Source organism: Tamandua tetradactyla, chromosome 12 (genome assembly GCF_023851605.1).
Source record: "Tamandua tetradactyla isolate mTamTet1 chromosome 12, mTamTet1.pri, whole genome shotgun sequence".
NCBI lineage: Eukaryota > Metazoa > Chordata > Mammalia > Pilosa > Myrmecophagidae > Tamandua > Tamandua tetradactyla.
Genome location: NC_135338.1, coordinates 51840375 through 51856478, shown reverse-complemented (window position 1 = coordinate 51856478; position 16104 = coordinate 51840375). Strand labels below are relative to the sequence as shown.

Sequence of the window (16104 nt, the reverse complement as noted above, 5' to 3'; positions counted from 1 at the left end):
GCCAAGATTCGGGTTTACCTTTGGTCCTGGATAAAGCGTACAGGTGGAGCAGGTGGCAGTGGGAACCAGGGCCAGCTTCACTGATAGCACAGGCTAGTGAATACGCCGCCTGCAGGACACTCACAAGGCAACACTAACAGGGGCCTCTTCAGTCACTGTCCATGGGGACAGGGTGCCAGTCTCGACTAAGCCCTTGCATGTGCTCCCTCTTTTAACTTTCACAACAATTCTATGTGATAAAAACCATTATTATTTCCGTTTTACAGAAGAGGGAAACTGAGGCAAGGCCAAGTGCGCAGGTAGGTGCCGTGACTCCACTTCCAAGGCCAAGTTCTCACCTGCTGCCACCGTCTGCCCCACGGTTGCCTCCCTGCATCCCTTCAGGGAAATTCAAGAACAATTGAGGGAAAATCCCGGAGTCCTGGCCTTGCGCTAGCTACTTGTATTGGAGTGATTTCCAAAGTGAATTTGACTCTTAAAAATAACACCTTTTCTAATCACAAAAAGATACACAGCATTTTAGACCATGAGGAAAATGCAGAAAAATCCCCAAATAAAATAAATTTAATTTTCATGAACTGATCCACCTCAGAGCAGCTTGAGGGTAGAAGCCTTGCTTCACCGAAGACAAAGTCTTCTCCAAGCAGGGCTTAGGAAGGTGAACAGAGCTGGGGGACAGGGGATCTTGAAGCCCATCCTTACGGTCCTGCTGGTTCTACAGGAGCTGCCGGACCACTCTGGGGCCCAGGAGGGGCGCCGAGAGGCAGCTCTGTGGGGGCATCAGCCTCGCCCATGACCTCCGTCATCACCTCCCACGCCCCTCTCGTACAGCCGCCCCAAGGAAGCACACCACCTGCGTTAAAGCCGCATGCTTGTGTCCTAAATGTAACTTCAAGCCAGCTGCTCCTCACCCCCAGCCTCGCAACCACACTGCTGCCCCAAACCCTTGGAGAGCTGACCCTCTCCAATAGGTCAGGCGCGCAAGGTGAGAGTGAGGAGGGACTTGCAGGGGAGCAAGAATCATTGACAGCAGCTCTAAAGTGCCCCCTTGTGGTTCCCTCCTGGCCTCCCTGCCCAGCCCCACTGTAGCCCCCATCCGCATGTATGGGGAGGTAAGGCAACGGCATGGAAGCCAGGGATACTCCCTGAGCACATTCTCCATGCAAAGCCATAAGCTAGGGTGTGTCGGGGAAAGCTAAGAGACCCAGCCTGTCCCTGTGCTGGGAGGGGCAGCCTGGTGACCCGGAGTGGGGGCTGAACAAGAACCCTGGGTATGAATTTCAGCACCACTTCCTAGCTGTGTGACCTTGGGGAGGTGATGTGAACTCTCTGGGTTTCCATTTCCTCATCTGCAAACCGGGGGTTAATAATGCCCACCTCCCACAGGACTGCCAGGAGAATGCAATGATGTGACACGTGTGCCAAGAACCCAGCTGGGAGCTGCGCACCTACCCTCACTTCTCATGACTGCATTTAGGATGAAGGACACGAGTAAGAAGTGGTACCAATGAGCAAAAACAGGGTAGGGCATATAACACGTCTAAAGTGGAACAGTGAGAAAGAGCTTCTGGAAAGAAAGGTCAGGGGGCTGGATGAGACTCTCCTGACCCACTGACACACAAAGAGAGATCTTTTGGTTGGGTTACACTCAACACAGGGAAGAAATGGCTGTGCTTTTTTCTCTTTAAAATACTTTCTAGGGGTCTCTGCCAGAGCCAGCTGTCTGGTGGCTATGACAGCTGCGTCTCCTCAACTTCCCGCCTCACCACTGCCTCCAAGCCCCGAAGTCTGCTTCTTGGGGACGAGGCCCCTGATTTCGAGGCCAATACCATTGTTGGCCACCTCAGTTTCCACAGCTGTCTGGGAGATTCATGGCGCATTCCCTTCTTCCAGCCTCGGGACTTCTCCCCAGCGTGCACCACGGAGCTTGGCAGAGCTGCAGAGCTGCAGAGCTGGCACCGGAATTTGCCAGCAGGAGAGTGTTAAGATGATTGCCCGTTCAATAGACTGGTGAGGACCATCTTGCCTGGAGCAAGGATCGTGGCACGTTCAATGGTGATGAGCCGACAGAAACGTGACCTTTTTCCATCATTGATAATCCTGTCGGGAATGCTGGACCCAGCCGAGAAGGAGAAAAGGGTATGCCTGTGATAGCTTGTGTGGTGTTTATTTTGGGTCCTGATAAGAAACTGAACCTATCTATCCTCTATTCAGCTACCACTGGAAGGAACTTTGATGAGATTCTCAGAGTAGTTATCTCTCTCCAGCCAGTGGCAGAAAAGACGGTTGCTTGGAAGGATGGAGACAGGTACTTCCAATCATCCCTAAAGAAGAAGCCAATAAACTTTTCCCCACAGGAGTCTTCACAAAAGAGCTCCCATCTGGCAAGAAATACACTACCCAACCTTAAGTCTCTCTGGGTAGTTGGTGCTGGAGCTGCTCACTTAGCACAGTGTGCTAGAGGTTGCCACCTATCGGTCATGTTTTCCTGCAGCAATTCCATAAAAATATCCTAGTGTGAACACAGTCAAGAACTTTAGGTTGCTATACTACTGGTTTGTAGTATATTAAATGAAAATGGTACTAAAAATTTCTTGAGATGCTTTACTCTGTGTCTTCACCAGCTCTCTGTTCTGTGCCTATATGTCAGCACTCTGCCGCCTCTCTCAGAAATATATTTCCTATTTGGGGCTGGATTCTCATTTCAGGGTTTGTGATCAACAACTGTAAGTATCACTGATGGTTGAAAAAGCGTTTTGCTCCATCATAGAATGGCTCAGCTTTTCAGCTGCCATGATCAAATCCTCTCTTCTGCTAGCCATTTTGGGGAGCAACAGGACTTGAGATTCAACTTTGTAAATCCCTAAGTAGCTAACCCAAGAGCACAGAGTACCTCAGATATTCTTCAACATTCAGTTTTATCCACAGCTGATGGGAGAAACGTTTCAATTCTTTACTTTTCCAACTCAAGTGGGAAGAGTGGTAGAAGGGATTTTAAAAATATTTTGCTATAAAGAAAAGAAAACTTTGCAATAAATTTCTATCAAAAGGGGGACGCTACAGAAAAAGTGTACCAGAAAGTGAGTGTTTCTGTAACAAGTGGCATGTGTCCTTCACACGGTATTTCTGTGCATCAGTCTGCTCGAAAATGTGATCAACATAAAAGGGCACACCTTGGGGAGAAAGGGAAGGATGGCTTTAAATGTTTCATTATAACACTGTTCTTGCAGTGGGTGGCTATTTTCTGAATTTTGCTTTTTTTTGGGATTAGCAAAAGCAATTCTTTGCTAAAACGCACACACACACACATTTTCTAGGTTTCAGTTATAAAAAGAACTGAAATAATTTTCATTAAAAAGCCAAATCACTTTCCCTTTCTTCATCCAAACATAATGAAAGCTCTGCAAAATCCAATATAGCAAATCCAGCCCTCTAAGTCACAGTGTAGGCGAGACCCAGTTCTGAGTTTAAGACCAGTGGGAGACTCTGGGCTGGGCTATCATGAGCAGAGAGGGCAAAGCTACTTCTGGGAAAGCGGACAGCTAAAAATATCCACCGAACCAACTGTCAGACGGAAGTGACTCCTGGCCTGTTGGCAGCATTTGACAAGTTGGCTGTCCTTTCTCCCTTCTCTTTGCTCCATAATGACATGGTACCTTGGTTTTCCTCCTACCTCCATGGCTGCCTTCCCAGTCTCCCTTGCTGACTGCCCCTCCTTTCCTCGACCTCTTGTGGTGGAGAGTCTGGGGCACAATCCTGCATCCTTTCCTCTATCTCTGTTTATTTCCTCAGTGAGCTCATCCAGTCTTGTGGCTTTCAATGCCATCAATATGCCAACATGCCAACAGCCCTCCTATGAATCCTGCTAGCCCAGACTGCTCTCTTGAACTCCAGACTCATAAATCTATGCCTATTTGACACTCCACTTTGGTATCTATCTAATAGGCACTTCACATTTAACATGTTCAAACCCAAACTCTAGATTTACCCCTCAAGCCTCACCCTTTCCAATTGCTCAGGCCAAAAACCTTAGAGCAAATCCCTGATTCTTCGACCTCACACCAGTACCCAACGCATCCAGAAATCACATTAACTCTACTTTCTAAATATATACAGAATCTGGCCACTTCTCACAACCTCTACCTGCACCGTTCATTATCTTCATTTGGGTTTCCCTGAAATCAGAGACTAGGACAAGACTTGGGTGCTGGTGGTTTATTTGGGAGATGACCCAGGAAGCGGGAGGGAGAGGTCAGGGAAAGTGAAGAAGGAGACAGTAGGAGGCTATGTGCATTCTCAAGGTCACTGCTGTGGGCAGTGGGACCTCAGCTCCATCCGGACCTGCATCCAACCACAACTATCCACCCAAAGGTCAGAAGCCAGGGCGTTTATCCACTAGGTCCCGACCTCCATTGGTTAAGGACCCTGAAGGCAGCCCCCCACTTCTGTCTGTGCATGCAGCCCATGGGCCCGGTGGTTTTGTCAGCTTTGGAGAGGCCCTGCAGATCATGGCCAGGTCTGCGTTACTCAGAGTTTCCACCCCAGATGCTGTACAAATCAGCGGTGGGCTGAAGGGTTGTGCTATGGACACCACCCACGCCAGCATCTCACACCTGCAACAGCCTAACTGGTTCCCTGTTTCCACCCTCACCTCTACAGCAACCCAGGAGGTCTTTTAGACCCGAAGCCAGAGCACAACCCTCCTCAGCTCAGTTTCTTCCCAGAACTCCCAACTCCATAGACCACATCTGAGTTCTCATGGTGCCCAAAGGCCCTTCCCGATCCAGACTCTGCTACCTCTCTTCCCTCCGGTCCGCCTTCCCGTCTCATCCACTCCAGACCAGCCAGCTGAGCCAGGCCATATCTTGAACATGCTGGGCCCATTCCACCTCGTGGCCGCTATCCTGGCTGGACTCTTCCTTCAGCCGACCAGTCCCAGGCCTCACTCCCTCAAAGCCTTCGAGTCTTTTCTCCAAGGGAGGTCTGCCCTCACCATCCTATTTAAAATAACAACTCAGGCCATCACTCCATTCCCTTACCTGGTCCACGCCCCACTGGGTTTCAGCATCTTCTAGCATATCACATGCTTTGCCTTTTTATTACGTTGTTTATTGTCTGTCACGTTCCATCAGAATAAATGCTCCAGGAGGGCAGGTTTGCTGTTGGTTTTATTCACTGATGACTGAGAGTCTAAAATAGTGCACGGCATACAGTAGGCGCTCAGTACACACATTGAATGAAATGGATTCTGTGTGTAAAGACCCAGCCTTTTCAAATCTTCTAACAGAATAGGTACTTAAGGGTATGCCTCACTGGGGCTGAAGCCCTCTTTAAATATGAGCGGGAAAAAGACTTATTTGAAGAACACACTTGAGGGACACAGAGACAGGGAGTGAGAAGCAGATTAGATTCACCAGGCTTCCAGCTGATGCCCGAGTAACTCTTCTTGCAGAATCCAGGAGAGGTGAGGAGCAAGTGCTCACACTGTGCGCCGAGGCCGAGCTCCTCCCTGGGCAGCGGCAGCACAACTCAGGCCACTGACACCCGCAGCCCTAACACCCACCTGGGTGGCCCAGAAGCTTGGGCAGAGCGGAGACTTCTGTGCCCATCTGGGCCGGGTGGGACACCGCTCTCTAAGCCTTTCGATGACACTGCACTCCACGCCCCACCCTCAGCCCTAGTGGTCTCGAGCCACCCTGGCTACTGAGAGCACTTGGCAGCCACTGCCCATCTCTGGTCCAGGAAGGACCATGGGCTTTGGCATCTGGTGGACCTGGGTTCAAATTCCAACTCACCTTTCCTGTTTGGGTAAGTCACCTCTGTGAGCCTCTTCTTCAGTAAGATGGAGATAATGTGGTTATAGCAAAGAGTTGTCGGGGCCTTCAGGCAGGTGCCTTACATCAAGGGCACAACGTGAGACCTGGGTGCCAGGCAGTTGTTCCACCAGCGCTGATCCCCTCCAGGCTCCACCCACAAAAACCCGTTGCAGGGAGGAGACTGTCTCTGCATCGCTACTCACCTTGCTCAACAGCCTCCTCAACCAGCTTCCCGTGCAAGCCCCAGGCTCTCTGGTCAACGATCAGGGACACCTCCTTCCCCAAGGCCTGCAGGAAGGCAGCCAGAGCCAGGGCTCCCGGAGGGCCGTCGGTCTCTTCCGGAGGCTCATGGGTGAAGTGCGTGGGGAACCCGGTGGTGACGAGCACCGAGCGGGCGTGGGACAGCGACAGGGAGGCTCTCAGCAGCTCGTCCCTGCAGAGGAGGTGCCCGATACCCCGAATGCCTAAAATCCCAGAGAGAAGAAAATCATAAAGTATTTGTGTTTAAAGCAGAAACTCAGATTCAAGATAATTTTCGGTTTTGGTTTTTTATAGAAGAGGATTTGAGGGATTTGGCAGAAACTGCCACTTGTTCAACAAAAATGCACTTTTTGTGTGTGCACACAGGGCAGTGAAGGGCAGCTGAGCGTGTGTGGCTGCAAGATTAGGTTCTCTCCCATGAAGCGGGAGCAGAAGTGGCGTGTGCTACCGCTGGGCCTGGCCATTAATCTCCTGTGCGCTCCTCCGAGGTCTTTTTCCCTCCTGCGGGCTGGACCGTGGTCAACTAGAACCCCTGGGGGGTCACATGATGGAAAAGCAGAGCAGCTGGGTCCCTGAGGCTCAGGGCAGAGCAGAGCTCCCTTCTTGCAGACCTAGAGTGCTCAGCCTGGAAGACCAAACCTGGGCTGTTAAGGGAGAGAGATGTGAACTTCTAGTGTATTTGAGCCAAGCATCTTGGAGTTTGTTTGTTATATCCGTTTAACCTACTCTAACTAATATATGGGGAGAAAGGACAACAGTGCTGTCTTAGTTGGGGATTCCCGAAAAGAAGATTTGAAGGCCAGGACTTGGGTGCAGGTATTTCAGTGGGAAGTGATCCCAGGAAACATAACTCAGAAGATGAGAACAGTAAGGAAGGGAGAAAAGCTGATCAAGGGAGTTTTGGGGAGCACATTTGCTTGAAGGCATCTGGGCTCCATCCTGCTTGGCATCCTTTAAGAAACCGTGTGAAGCCTCAGAGTGGTGCTGCCTGAGGGTAGGGAGTCTGGGCGTTTCTCCACCAACTCCCGTCCCCTACTGACGAAGGCTGCCCACAGGATGTTGACTCCCCCACATTCCTGGGCTGTGCCTGCTGGGCAGGGAAGGTCCCGGAGGGGCAGAGGAAGGCAGAGAGATGCCGGTGTCTTGGGTGCGATGCTGTCTGGGTGCTGGGAAGTGCCCATGGCAGCTGCAGATGAGGCCAGGTGGGCCGAGGGCTATGGGCAGGGCACGTACAGCATCTGCTAGAGATGCCCCCTAGTGGCTGCCAGGCTGATCCCCACTCGACAGCTCAGCCCTCCACCCTCACCAGACACCATGTACCTTTGTCTACACTCAGGGCACCTCAGAGGGGGACGGCTGTGGTGGCTTGGAGATAGGTACCCCCAGAAAAACACGTTCTTAATCTAAATCCACTCCTGTAGGTATGAGCACATTGTAAATAGGACTTTGAATGAGGTCCCTTTAGTTAAGGTGTGGCCCGTCTGAATCAGGACAGGTCTGAACCCTGTTCCTGGAGGTCTAAGGAGAAGTCCATGGAGAAAGGAGCCTCGGGGAGCAGCCAGAAGCTGGAAGTTAATGGAACCCAGAAGAGAAATGGGAAGATGCTGCTCATGCAACACCACTGTGACAGAAAAGCCAAGGGCCAAGGATCATGGTAGCCAACTCCAGAACACACAATCTTCAGGAAGAAAGGCCACCTTGATGACTTCTAGACTGTAGACATCTCCTACCCTCAAAACCATGAGCCGATAATTCCCATTATTCAAGCCAAATATGTATGGTATTTTCTTAGCAGCCAGGACACTAAAACGTGCCATGTGAAGGCAGGAGGTGTGGAGAAACAGTTCCAGGTTTAGGACCTGGAAATCTACATTCAAGTCCTGGCACGTTGTAGCTGTGTGACCTTGGCCCCACCTCCTGATCTCTCTGAACCTCAGTTTTCCTACATGGAAAATGGAAGGTGGTATGGGTATAGGAAGGCTGTGGGGAAATGGCCTCTCACACACCGCTGGGGGCGGGGGGAGCGAGGAGAAGAAACTGGAATGTTTGTCTGGGGTGACTTGTACCTTAGGTTTGCACATTCCTCTTCTAGGAATTTATCCTAATTTAGCGATTGTGGATATGAACACAATTTAGTCATAAATATGTTCACTGCAACAGAGTTCAGGCTGGAAACAACATAAATGTCAAAAAATAGGATGGTGATAAAATGCTGGAACATTTGTAAAATGGAATACTATGCAAACATTAAAAAGAATTTTGTGGAAGATTAATGACATGGAAAGATATTTACAGTGCACTAAAAAGTTAGTCCAAAAATAGAATTAAAGTATGATCTCATTTTTGTCTAAAAATATATGTGCACACACACGCACAGATATTCAAGACTGCACAACTGAAGAAAAACGCTTTAAGAGCAAACACTGAACTATTAATAATGGTTAATTATGATCAGTTAATTACTGTTTTTATTGCCTCTTCGCTTTCATATGATCTGATGCTTCTACAATGAACATAAATCACTGTTTATAAGAGGGGGCAAAATACAACATTTTAAAAGGAAAGAACTGGGATGCAGTCTTATGTTATAGGAGGAAAGGGGGAGAGGGAACTTCGTGACTGTAAAGTGCTATAAATGTTTACAATGACTTTAGTATTAGTGCAAGAAATATTACTGTAAACCCCTGCATTCCTTTATAGACACCAGATGCCTCGAATGCAAGCTGACGTGCTCTCAAAAGTGATGGAGTGGTTCTAGTCATACGCCCTGTGAGGAATGCTCAGCAAACTGTCATCTGTCTTCTGTCTGCTTATTTAATGTGGTAGGAATCAAAGGCAGCTGTTTTTCTTAAGGATTAAAGACGTTCTTAATGGACGAGATTGGCGTATTGAGCATCTTTAGCTCTCCTCTTCCCTGAGTCTCATGCTTCAAGCCTGAAGGGTGGCCGGGTGGATGACCCCTGGGGTCATTTTCAATGGGCACTGGGTGCATTGTGTCTGCAGTAAATTCACTTCCAATTATTGTCCCAGCTGATGGCAGAATTAATCATTCATCTTCCTACGTGGCTCTTGTGCTGAGTGGGAGAGCTGTAAGCCTTGGTGAGAGTGTTTGGGAAGGAGAAAATACTGCAGAAAAATTTAAAATAATATCCACCCAGGAGATCACCCATGTGAGAGACTCTGCAGAGCTGACAGCACTCACCTGTCCATATGCCTACATCCTAAAAGGCGTGTGTGTGTGTGTTTGTGTGTAGATCCCAAATTTACTGTGTGTCTGTATGAAAAGGAAATCACATTCTCTTCAGCACGAATGAATGAGGCAATGAACGAACCAACCACCTAAGAAACAAACAAGCAAACAAATAAAGAGCTCTGCCTCATGGTTTGGCAGAGGCATTTGTTATGGAGAAAACCCTGTACTTGGGGGCAGCCTTTGCTCCCAGCCCCCGGGGGAGAGAATCAGGCTGCCCTGCACTGTCACAGCCTCAGCCGTAGTTGAAGGGCCCCCAGGTTACCTGCCCTGCCCAGCTGCTGCTCTCTACACAGCTGCTACGTCCATGTCACTGCAGTCAGCTCTGTTTGTGTCCCAAGAACCTGACCTGGAAAGTCGCCTCCCAGGCTGACCTCCACCCTCTGCTCCCCACGTGCCCCATCCCTGCCATTCACCTAGCTATCCACATACACCTCCAGACATACAAGGTGCAACGAGTCATTAGCATCCTGGGTCTAGGATCACCCAAAAGAGGGAATGGAGTGTGAGCCAGGAGAGGCGGAGCAAGCAAGACCCTGATACGTCATCTAGACAAGATTCTAATTTATCCAACATGTATTGATAGGGGGCTTCGGAGTCGGCAGACATCAAAATTCTGGCTTGATCATCTAACAGGTAGGTGGATTTGGGCGAATTCCCTAACCTTTGCATGCCTCTTTTTTCTGATCTGTAAAATGGGGTTAAAAATAACTCTCATAGGGTCACTGAGAGAATTTAATAAGATGGCCCATGTCATGTAAACGCTTTTAGCATAATGCGTAGCACAGAGTAAAACTCTGTAGGTGGTAGCTATTATTACCTCTAATGGCTCCGAGAGGGGGTAATAATTGAGCAGTTATTCCCCTGTTATACTATTGAGAAACCGAGGTGGACAGCAGCTGCGAAGTCTTTGCACCACAATTGCCTCCTGTGTTTGCCAACAAGTGGATTGAATTTACTAAGCACAACAGTGCCCTCTGCTGGTAATCTGGGATAAGACATCCCGCTCTTAAATGATGATACAGCTGGGAGCTAAACACCCCTCAACCAGCAAACCTCCTTCTCCTTGGAATCAGCAGACCCCTAGTGGATCCCATTAGTCCTGTCCTACATCCAGAAAGCCAGCAGCTGGCAAATCACGGAATGGCTGTCCTTTCCCTGAGGCACATGCAGCTACAAACCATTGCACGACTTCAAGGGTCCTTAACCCATCAGGATTCCCGAACAAGCAGCACCCAGACCTCACTCTTAAACCTGTTGCTTAGTATAAAATAAATCTATTCTGTGCCCAACACCAGAGGTGGCAGTTTCCTTTCTAGGAACCATTCTGCTCTTCATCCTTGTCTGCCCAACACGAATGTGGTACTGGGTGCAATGAGCCCAACCCTCTCACTGGTCAGTGCAGAAAATTTAGGGGAAAGAAAATACACACACTGAAGAAAACAAAAATCAGCCACAATCCCACTACCCAGAAATCATTAATATTAACTTCTAGCCTTTTTGGGAGCCATACACAGTATAAATATTTTTTAAAAGCAAAACCATGATGTAGCTTGTATCCTGCTTTTTTTTTTTTTCTACATTGAACATTACATCAGTGATTGATTTCTCCAGGTCATTAGGGTGTGGATGTTTTGTTTCTTACCTGGGTCCATGGCAATTAGAGTTTCTAGTTCTCTGATCTTCTGCACGGCTGAAGCTGAGGCAATGCTGTAGTGCAAAGGATCTTGGGAAATGTGATGGACTTCTGGAATCCCCTCAGGGGTGAGACAACTGGCTGGAGCCTTTGTATTCTTCAGGTCAGTCATAACTGTGCAACCCGGGGCACTGGTGAAAGCCAGCAGAGCCTCTAAAACACACAACAGGAGGGACTAAGCCCAGCCACCTCATCAAGCCCAGCACATTTTCATCCAGCCCTTTGTTGACAGGTAACAAGATGGTAACTGTGCACCGACTCTGCCAATAGCACCCTTTCCAGTGCTTGTCGGAACCATCTCAGAAAGCAGGTTATTTAAATGGAATTTAAACAACTATCTGCAATTTTGGGGGGAAAGAAGATACATTGAGTGCAGGACAAGAAGTAAGGTACAACCATAGCTACTGCTAGGGCCCTAGAAGATTCCATCAATTTAATTCCAGTGATATCAGAAAGTCTTTACTGAATTCTTATACAATGCACAAAACCATCTTGTTTCAATTTGCTACAAATGTTAGATTTGATACCCTCTCTCGATACAGTTTTTATTTTTCTCATAGCATTTATATTTTGCTTTGGATTATGTCAGTTCCATTCTTGAGAAAATTTTTCCTACTAGATGACAGGCAATGTGAAGTACTGTTAGCATAATTACTGAGAACATGGCTTGGACATGGCAAACACACTTGAGTTTGAGGAGTGGCTTTATCCTCTATAAACCTGTTTCCCAAACTGTAAAATAAAGATAATGCTTCACACAATTGTTTTCTAACTAAATTGGAAAATAGACATAAAATGTTTGGCAAAGTTGCTAGCACAGCATGAGCTCTTAGTAAATGATAGTCTGCATTTTTGAACCAGGTGCTATATCTTACTCATTTTTGTGTCCTTAGGCTTGGCTCATTAGAAGCTTACTACTTAACTGTACTTAATTTACCTCTTCTGCCTTCTTCAGTGTCATTATTATTCTTGAGTGCCATAACCCTACTCAGCTGTACCCTCTGAGAGAAGAGGGTCCATTCCCTATTCATCTTATCATACTATATAGTGCCTGGCACATAGTAGGGGTTCAAAACACGTTGACATGAATTGAGTAAATAAAGATGTCTGGGTTTCACGAAAACAGTAAAATTTCTCAGATCTAATGGAAAACCAAAGTCAACCAACACTTCATAAGGAAAACCCACTAACAGACACATAAAGTATTTTCACTTACATTCTAGACGTGATGTATAAGAAGGAAAACTAATGAATTTGATGAACGCAATAATTGTTTTTCTATGTTCTGCACAACACCTAAAATCGGTCACTCTGAAGCCAGGTCCACATCAGAGCAGTCACCTTGGTGTGTGACACAGACTTTGGCACCATCAGTTGTGAGGTGTGCAGGAAATAAGCTATTGTTAATTGAAGTTTAAACACGGAAGCTTGAAAATGATTTTTCGTTGTTGTTAATTAGAAAGTTTCAAGTGATGCCAGGAATGATGATGTCATTTGTTCTCATTTGTAGTCAAATGAGATAGTCTGACCTCATTGGCAGGGCATCCCTGGAGGGGGTGGGACTCCCTCCTGCTAGGCTATTTTTTTTTCATCACATAGTTGTAGATTCATTATCATGACCATTTCTTAGAACATTTGCATCACTTCAGAAAAAGAAATAAAAAGAAAACAGAAAAAAAATTCATACATACCATACCCCTTACCCTTCCCTTTCACTGATCACTAGCATTTCAATCTACTAAATTTATTTTAACTTTTGTTCCCCCTATTATTTATTTATTTTTAATCCATATGTTTTACTCATCTGTCCATAAGGTAGATAAAAGAAGCATCAGATCCAAGGTTTTCACAATCACACAGTAACATTGCGAAAGCTGTATCATTATACAATCATCTTCAAGAAACATGGCTAGTGGAATACAGCTCTACATTTTCAGGCAGTTCCCTCCAGCCTCTCTGTTACGTCTTAACTAAAATGATACCTATATAATGCGTAAGAATAACCTCCCGGATAACCTCTTGACTCTGTTTGGAATCTCTCAGCTTTTGACACTTTATTTTGTCTCATTTCTCTCTTCTCCCTTTCAGTCGAGAAGGTTTTCTCAATCCTTTGATGCTGAGTCCCAGCTCATTCTAGGATTCCTGTCCCACTTTTTCAGGGAGGTCCACACCCCTGGGAGTCATGTCCCATGTAGAGAGGGGGAGGGCGGTGAGTTTGCTTGTCGTGTTGGCTGAGAGAGAGAGAGGCTACATCTGAGTAACAGAAGCGGTTCTCTGGGGTGACTCTTAGGCCTCATTTTAAGTAGGCTTCTGCTAGGGTATTTTTGAGCACAGACACTCAGAAAGGACCAGAGGCTCCATGAGAAGGAGACCACATCATGTCTTATGCGGCACTATACTGCCAGAACCTGGACCCAGTGGTGCTCAATACCTGTTATACAAATCGAAAGAACCCCATGGATCTTGGCATCTATTCTCATAGATATTCTCCCTTAAATGGTTTTAAAATAGTAACATCAAATTCTATGTTTTATAGTGCAAGTGTGGTTGACCTGGCCAGAATTTTCCAGTACCTATCACAATGGGCGAAAATAATAATAATTAAAAATATATATATTTTCTTATCTTACTGTGAGCTAGTTAAGGCACCCTTGTGTCTCTTCAATGTAATATCACTCCAGATCTTTGAAAAAAAAAAAGATAGTAATACTATGTTTTTCAATCTTACAAATCCCATTTGAAATAGTTTGTTCAGTGTGTTTCTTGGTTTCATCTTGATTTTCAATTCCATACCAACCTCCAAAATGTCTCACAAGGTCACACTAAAGATTGGTCCTTCCATTTGAATGGACTGTATGGCTTCAGCAGAGAGCAATATATCGAATCAGAACATATTTGAGCTGAAAGAGAGGCCCAGCCTTAAGACTTAAGATGCCCATGCTCTGGTGAGAAGACCCAGCTGTGGATTTAAATAAGGAAGCTAGAGTGACCTTCATGGTGGGCTGTAGGCCTATATTTTTGTTTTATTATTATTTCTTTAATTATTGTACTGTAAGCCTATGCTTTCAAGAACTCGAGGCCCATCAGTCTCCATTCTAGGTGAGAGTAATTGCTCCCCTTATTTCTAGAAAGAACGTCATCTTATGCCCAGACTTACTGCAGCAACTAACAGCTTCGAGGCTGGTCAGCTGAGAAGGCCAGAACACTGGAATATCCTCTGGCTGACACACTGCAGCTTCCCCATAGTCAGGTCTGGAAATATCTTCGATTCCCAAAAGGTCTGAAGATGGGAAAAGAAAATGTAAAGTGAGCCTCTCCTGCACTGGCAGGTAGTATTCAAGTAAGATATTGACGTTTGTGCCTCTTTCTCCAAAAGACACTCTGTTCATAGAATTATTTGAAATGGTATTTGAGAAGAAGGAAAGGCATTGGACTTTAACAATTAAGGACTGTGATGGTTAAGTTCATGAGTCAACTTGACTAGATTATGGTGTCCAGTTATTTGGCTAACCAAGCACTGGCCTGATGGTTACTGTGAGGATATATAAGGGATTTAAATAAACAGTCAGTCTATTACACCTATGGCTGATTATATCTAAATCAACAGAGGAGATTACCTTTAGCAGTGAGGGAAGTTTCATCTAATCAGTTGAAGGCCTTGAAGGAAGAACTGACGAGGCCAGCAGTCAGAAGAGAGGATTTCCATCCCTATTTCAGCCAGACCTCTTCTCCTGGGATAATTTGGACTTGCCCATCTCAATTGCATGAGCTAATTCCTATTGCAAATCTCATGGTATTTAGGTATACACACATACACACACACATCCTATCAGTTCTGTTTTCCTGGAGAACCCTAATGCAAAGATCCTTAATGTCTTATAGTCTGGTCTGGGTGATACAACTTCAGAACACAGAATCTCAGGCTTCCATGATGTGGTCACTGGAAAGAGTGTTGGCACTCATACAGCTTAACATCTCTGTTCACTGTACAGACCACTTGAGGCATCCCTAACTATGTTCAAAGTCTTAAGCAAGACTTCTGGGAAGACAATGGAATAGGAGGGGCAAAGATTACTTCTTTACAGTGGAATAACTACAGAAAAGGCAGAAAATGACCAGGACAGCGGTTCCAGGGTATGAGCAGCCAGAAAGAGACTTCTGCATTATATAAGGAGGACCTGGATGAAAAAGGGGAGAAATTATAACTGAAAGGATGGGAAATCCAAATAGACCCATCTCCATGGGAAGCTTCATCTTTCTCTGACTGGGAATTACTGAAAAATCAAGAGCCAAAGGAGAACTTCAACACAAACCCCAGCAACTATAAAATCTTAGGTGAGTGAGGGAAATAAACCTTCAAAAAAACCTTATCAAGATAATCAAATGTGAAGAAATCAGCAGAAAATAAAGCACACGAAGATGATATGGCCAAGTGAAATGGCCAAATTAAAAAGCTGAGGGAGACACAGAATTTGGAACAACTAATGAAAGAAGTACATAGACATTTTCAAAATAAATTCAGTGGGGCAGGCCACGGTGGCTCAGCAGGCAAGAACGCCTGCCTGGAATACCAGAGGACCCAGGTTCGATTCCCGGTGTCTGCCCATGTATTAAAATAAATTCAGTGGATTGGCCAAAAACATAAAGGATATCAAGAAGACACTAGAAGAGCATGAAGAAAAATTTGAAAGAGTAAATCAAAATATAGTAGATCTCATGGAAATGAAATATACTGGAGATCAAATTAAAACTATACTAGAGACACACAAAAGCAGACCTGAAGAATTAGAGGACAGGACAATTGAATGTGGACGCATAAAAAACATCTAATGAAAAAGATGGAAAAATTTGAATTGGATTCAGGGAAATGATGGACAAGATGAAGCGCACAAATATAAGAATCATGGCTTACCAGAAGGAGAAGAGTAAAGGGCTAGGAAGAGTACTTGAAGAGATAATTGGGGAAAACTTCTCAACCATTATAAAGGACATAAATATGCAAATAAAAGAAGCCCAATGAAATCCAAATAGGAAAAATTCAAATAGACCAACTCCAAGACACACAGTAATCATAATATCAA

At 45.9% G+C, this 16104-nt stretch overlaps 1 protein-coding gene and 1 pseudogene across 4 annotated transcripts in view; one reads left to right on the top strand and one right to left on the bottom strand.

Moving 5' to 3' along the window:
* The window catches only part of DGLUCY (D-glutamate cyclase), a 167206-nt gene that overhangs the window by 26799 nt on the left and 124303 nt on the right, over nucleotides 1-16104 (bottom strand). For 3 of the 4 annotated variants that reach the window (XM_077123342.1, XM_077123339.1, XM_077123340.1), the window contains 3 exons: nucleotides 14181-14303; nucleotides 10973-11176; nucleotides 6020-6280 (listed from right to left, as the gene is read on the bottom strand). In XM_077123342.1, coding sequence (XP_076979457.1) covers nucleotides 6020-6280; nucleotides 10973-11176; nucleotides 14181-14303 — 588 coding nt within the window. The remainder of the gene's footprint in view (nucleotides 1-6019; nucleotides 6281-10972; nucleotides 11177-14180; nucleotides 14304-16104) is intronic. The other variant, XM_077123343.1, reaches the window with a different exon arrangement.
* Nucleotides 793-2410, top strand: LOC143652671 (peroxiredoxin-6 pseudogene; annotated as a pseudogene).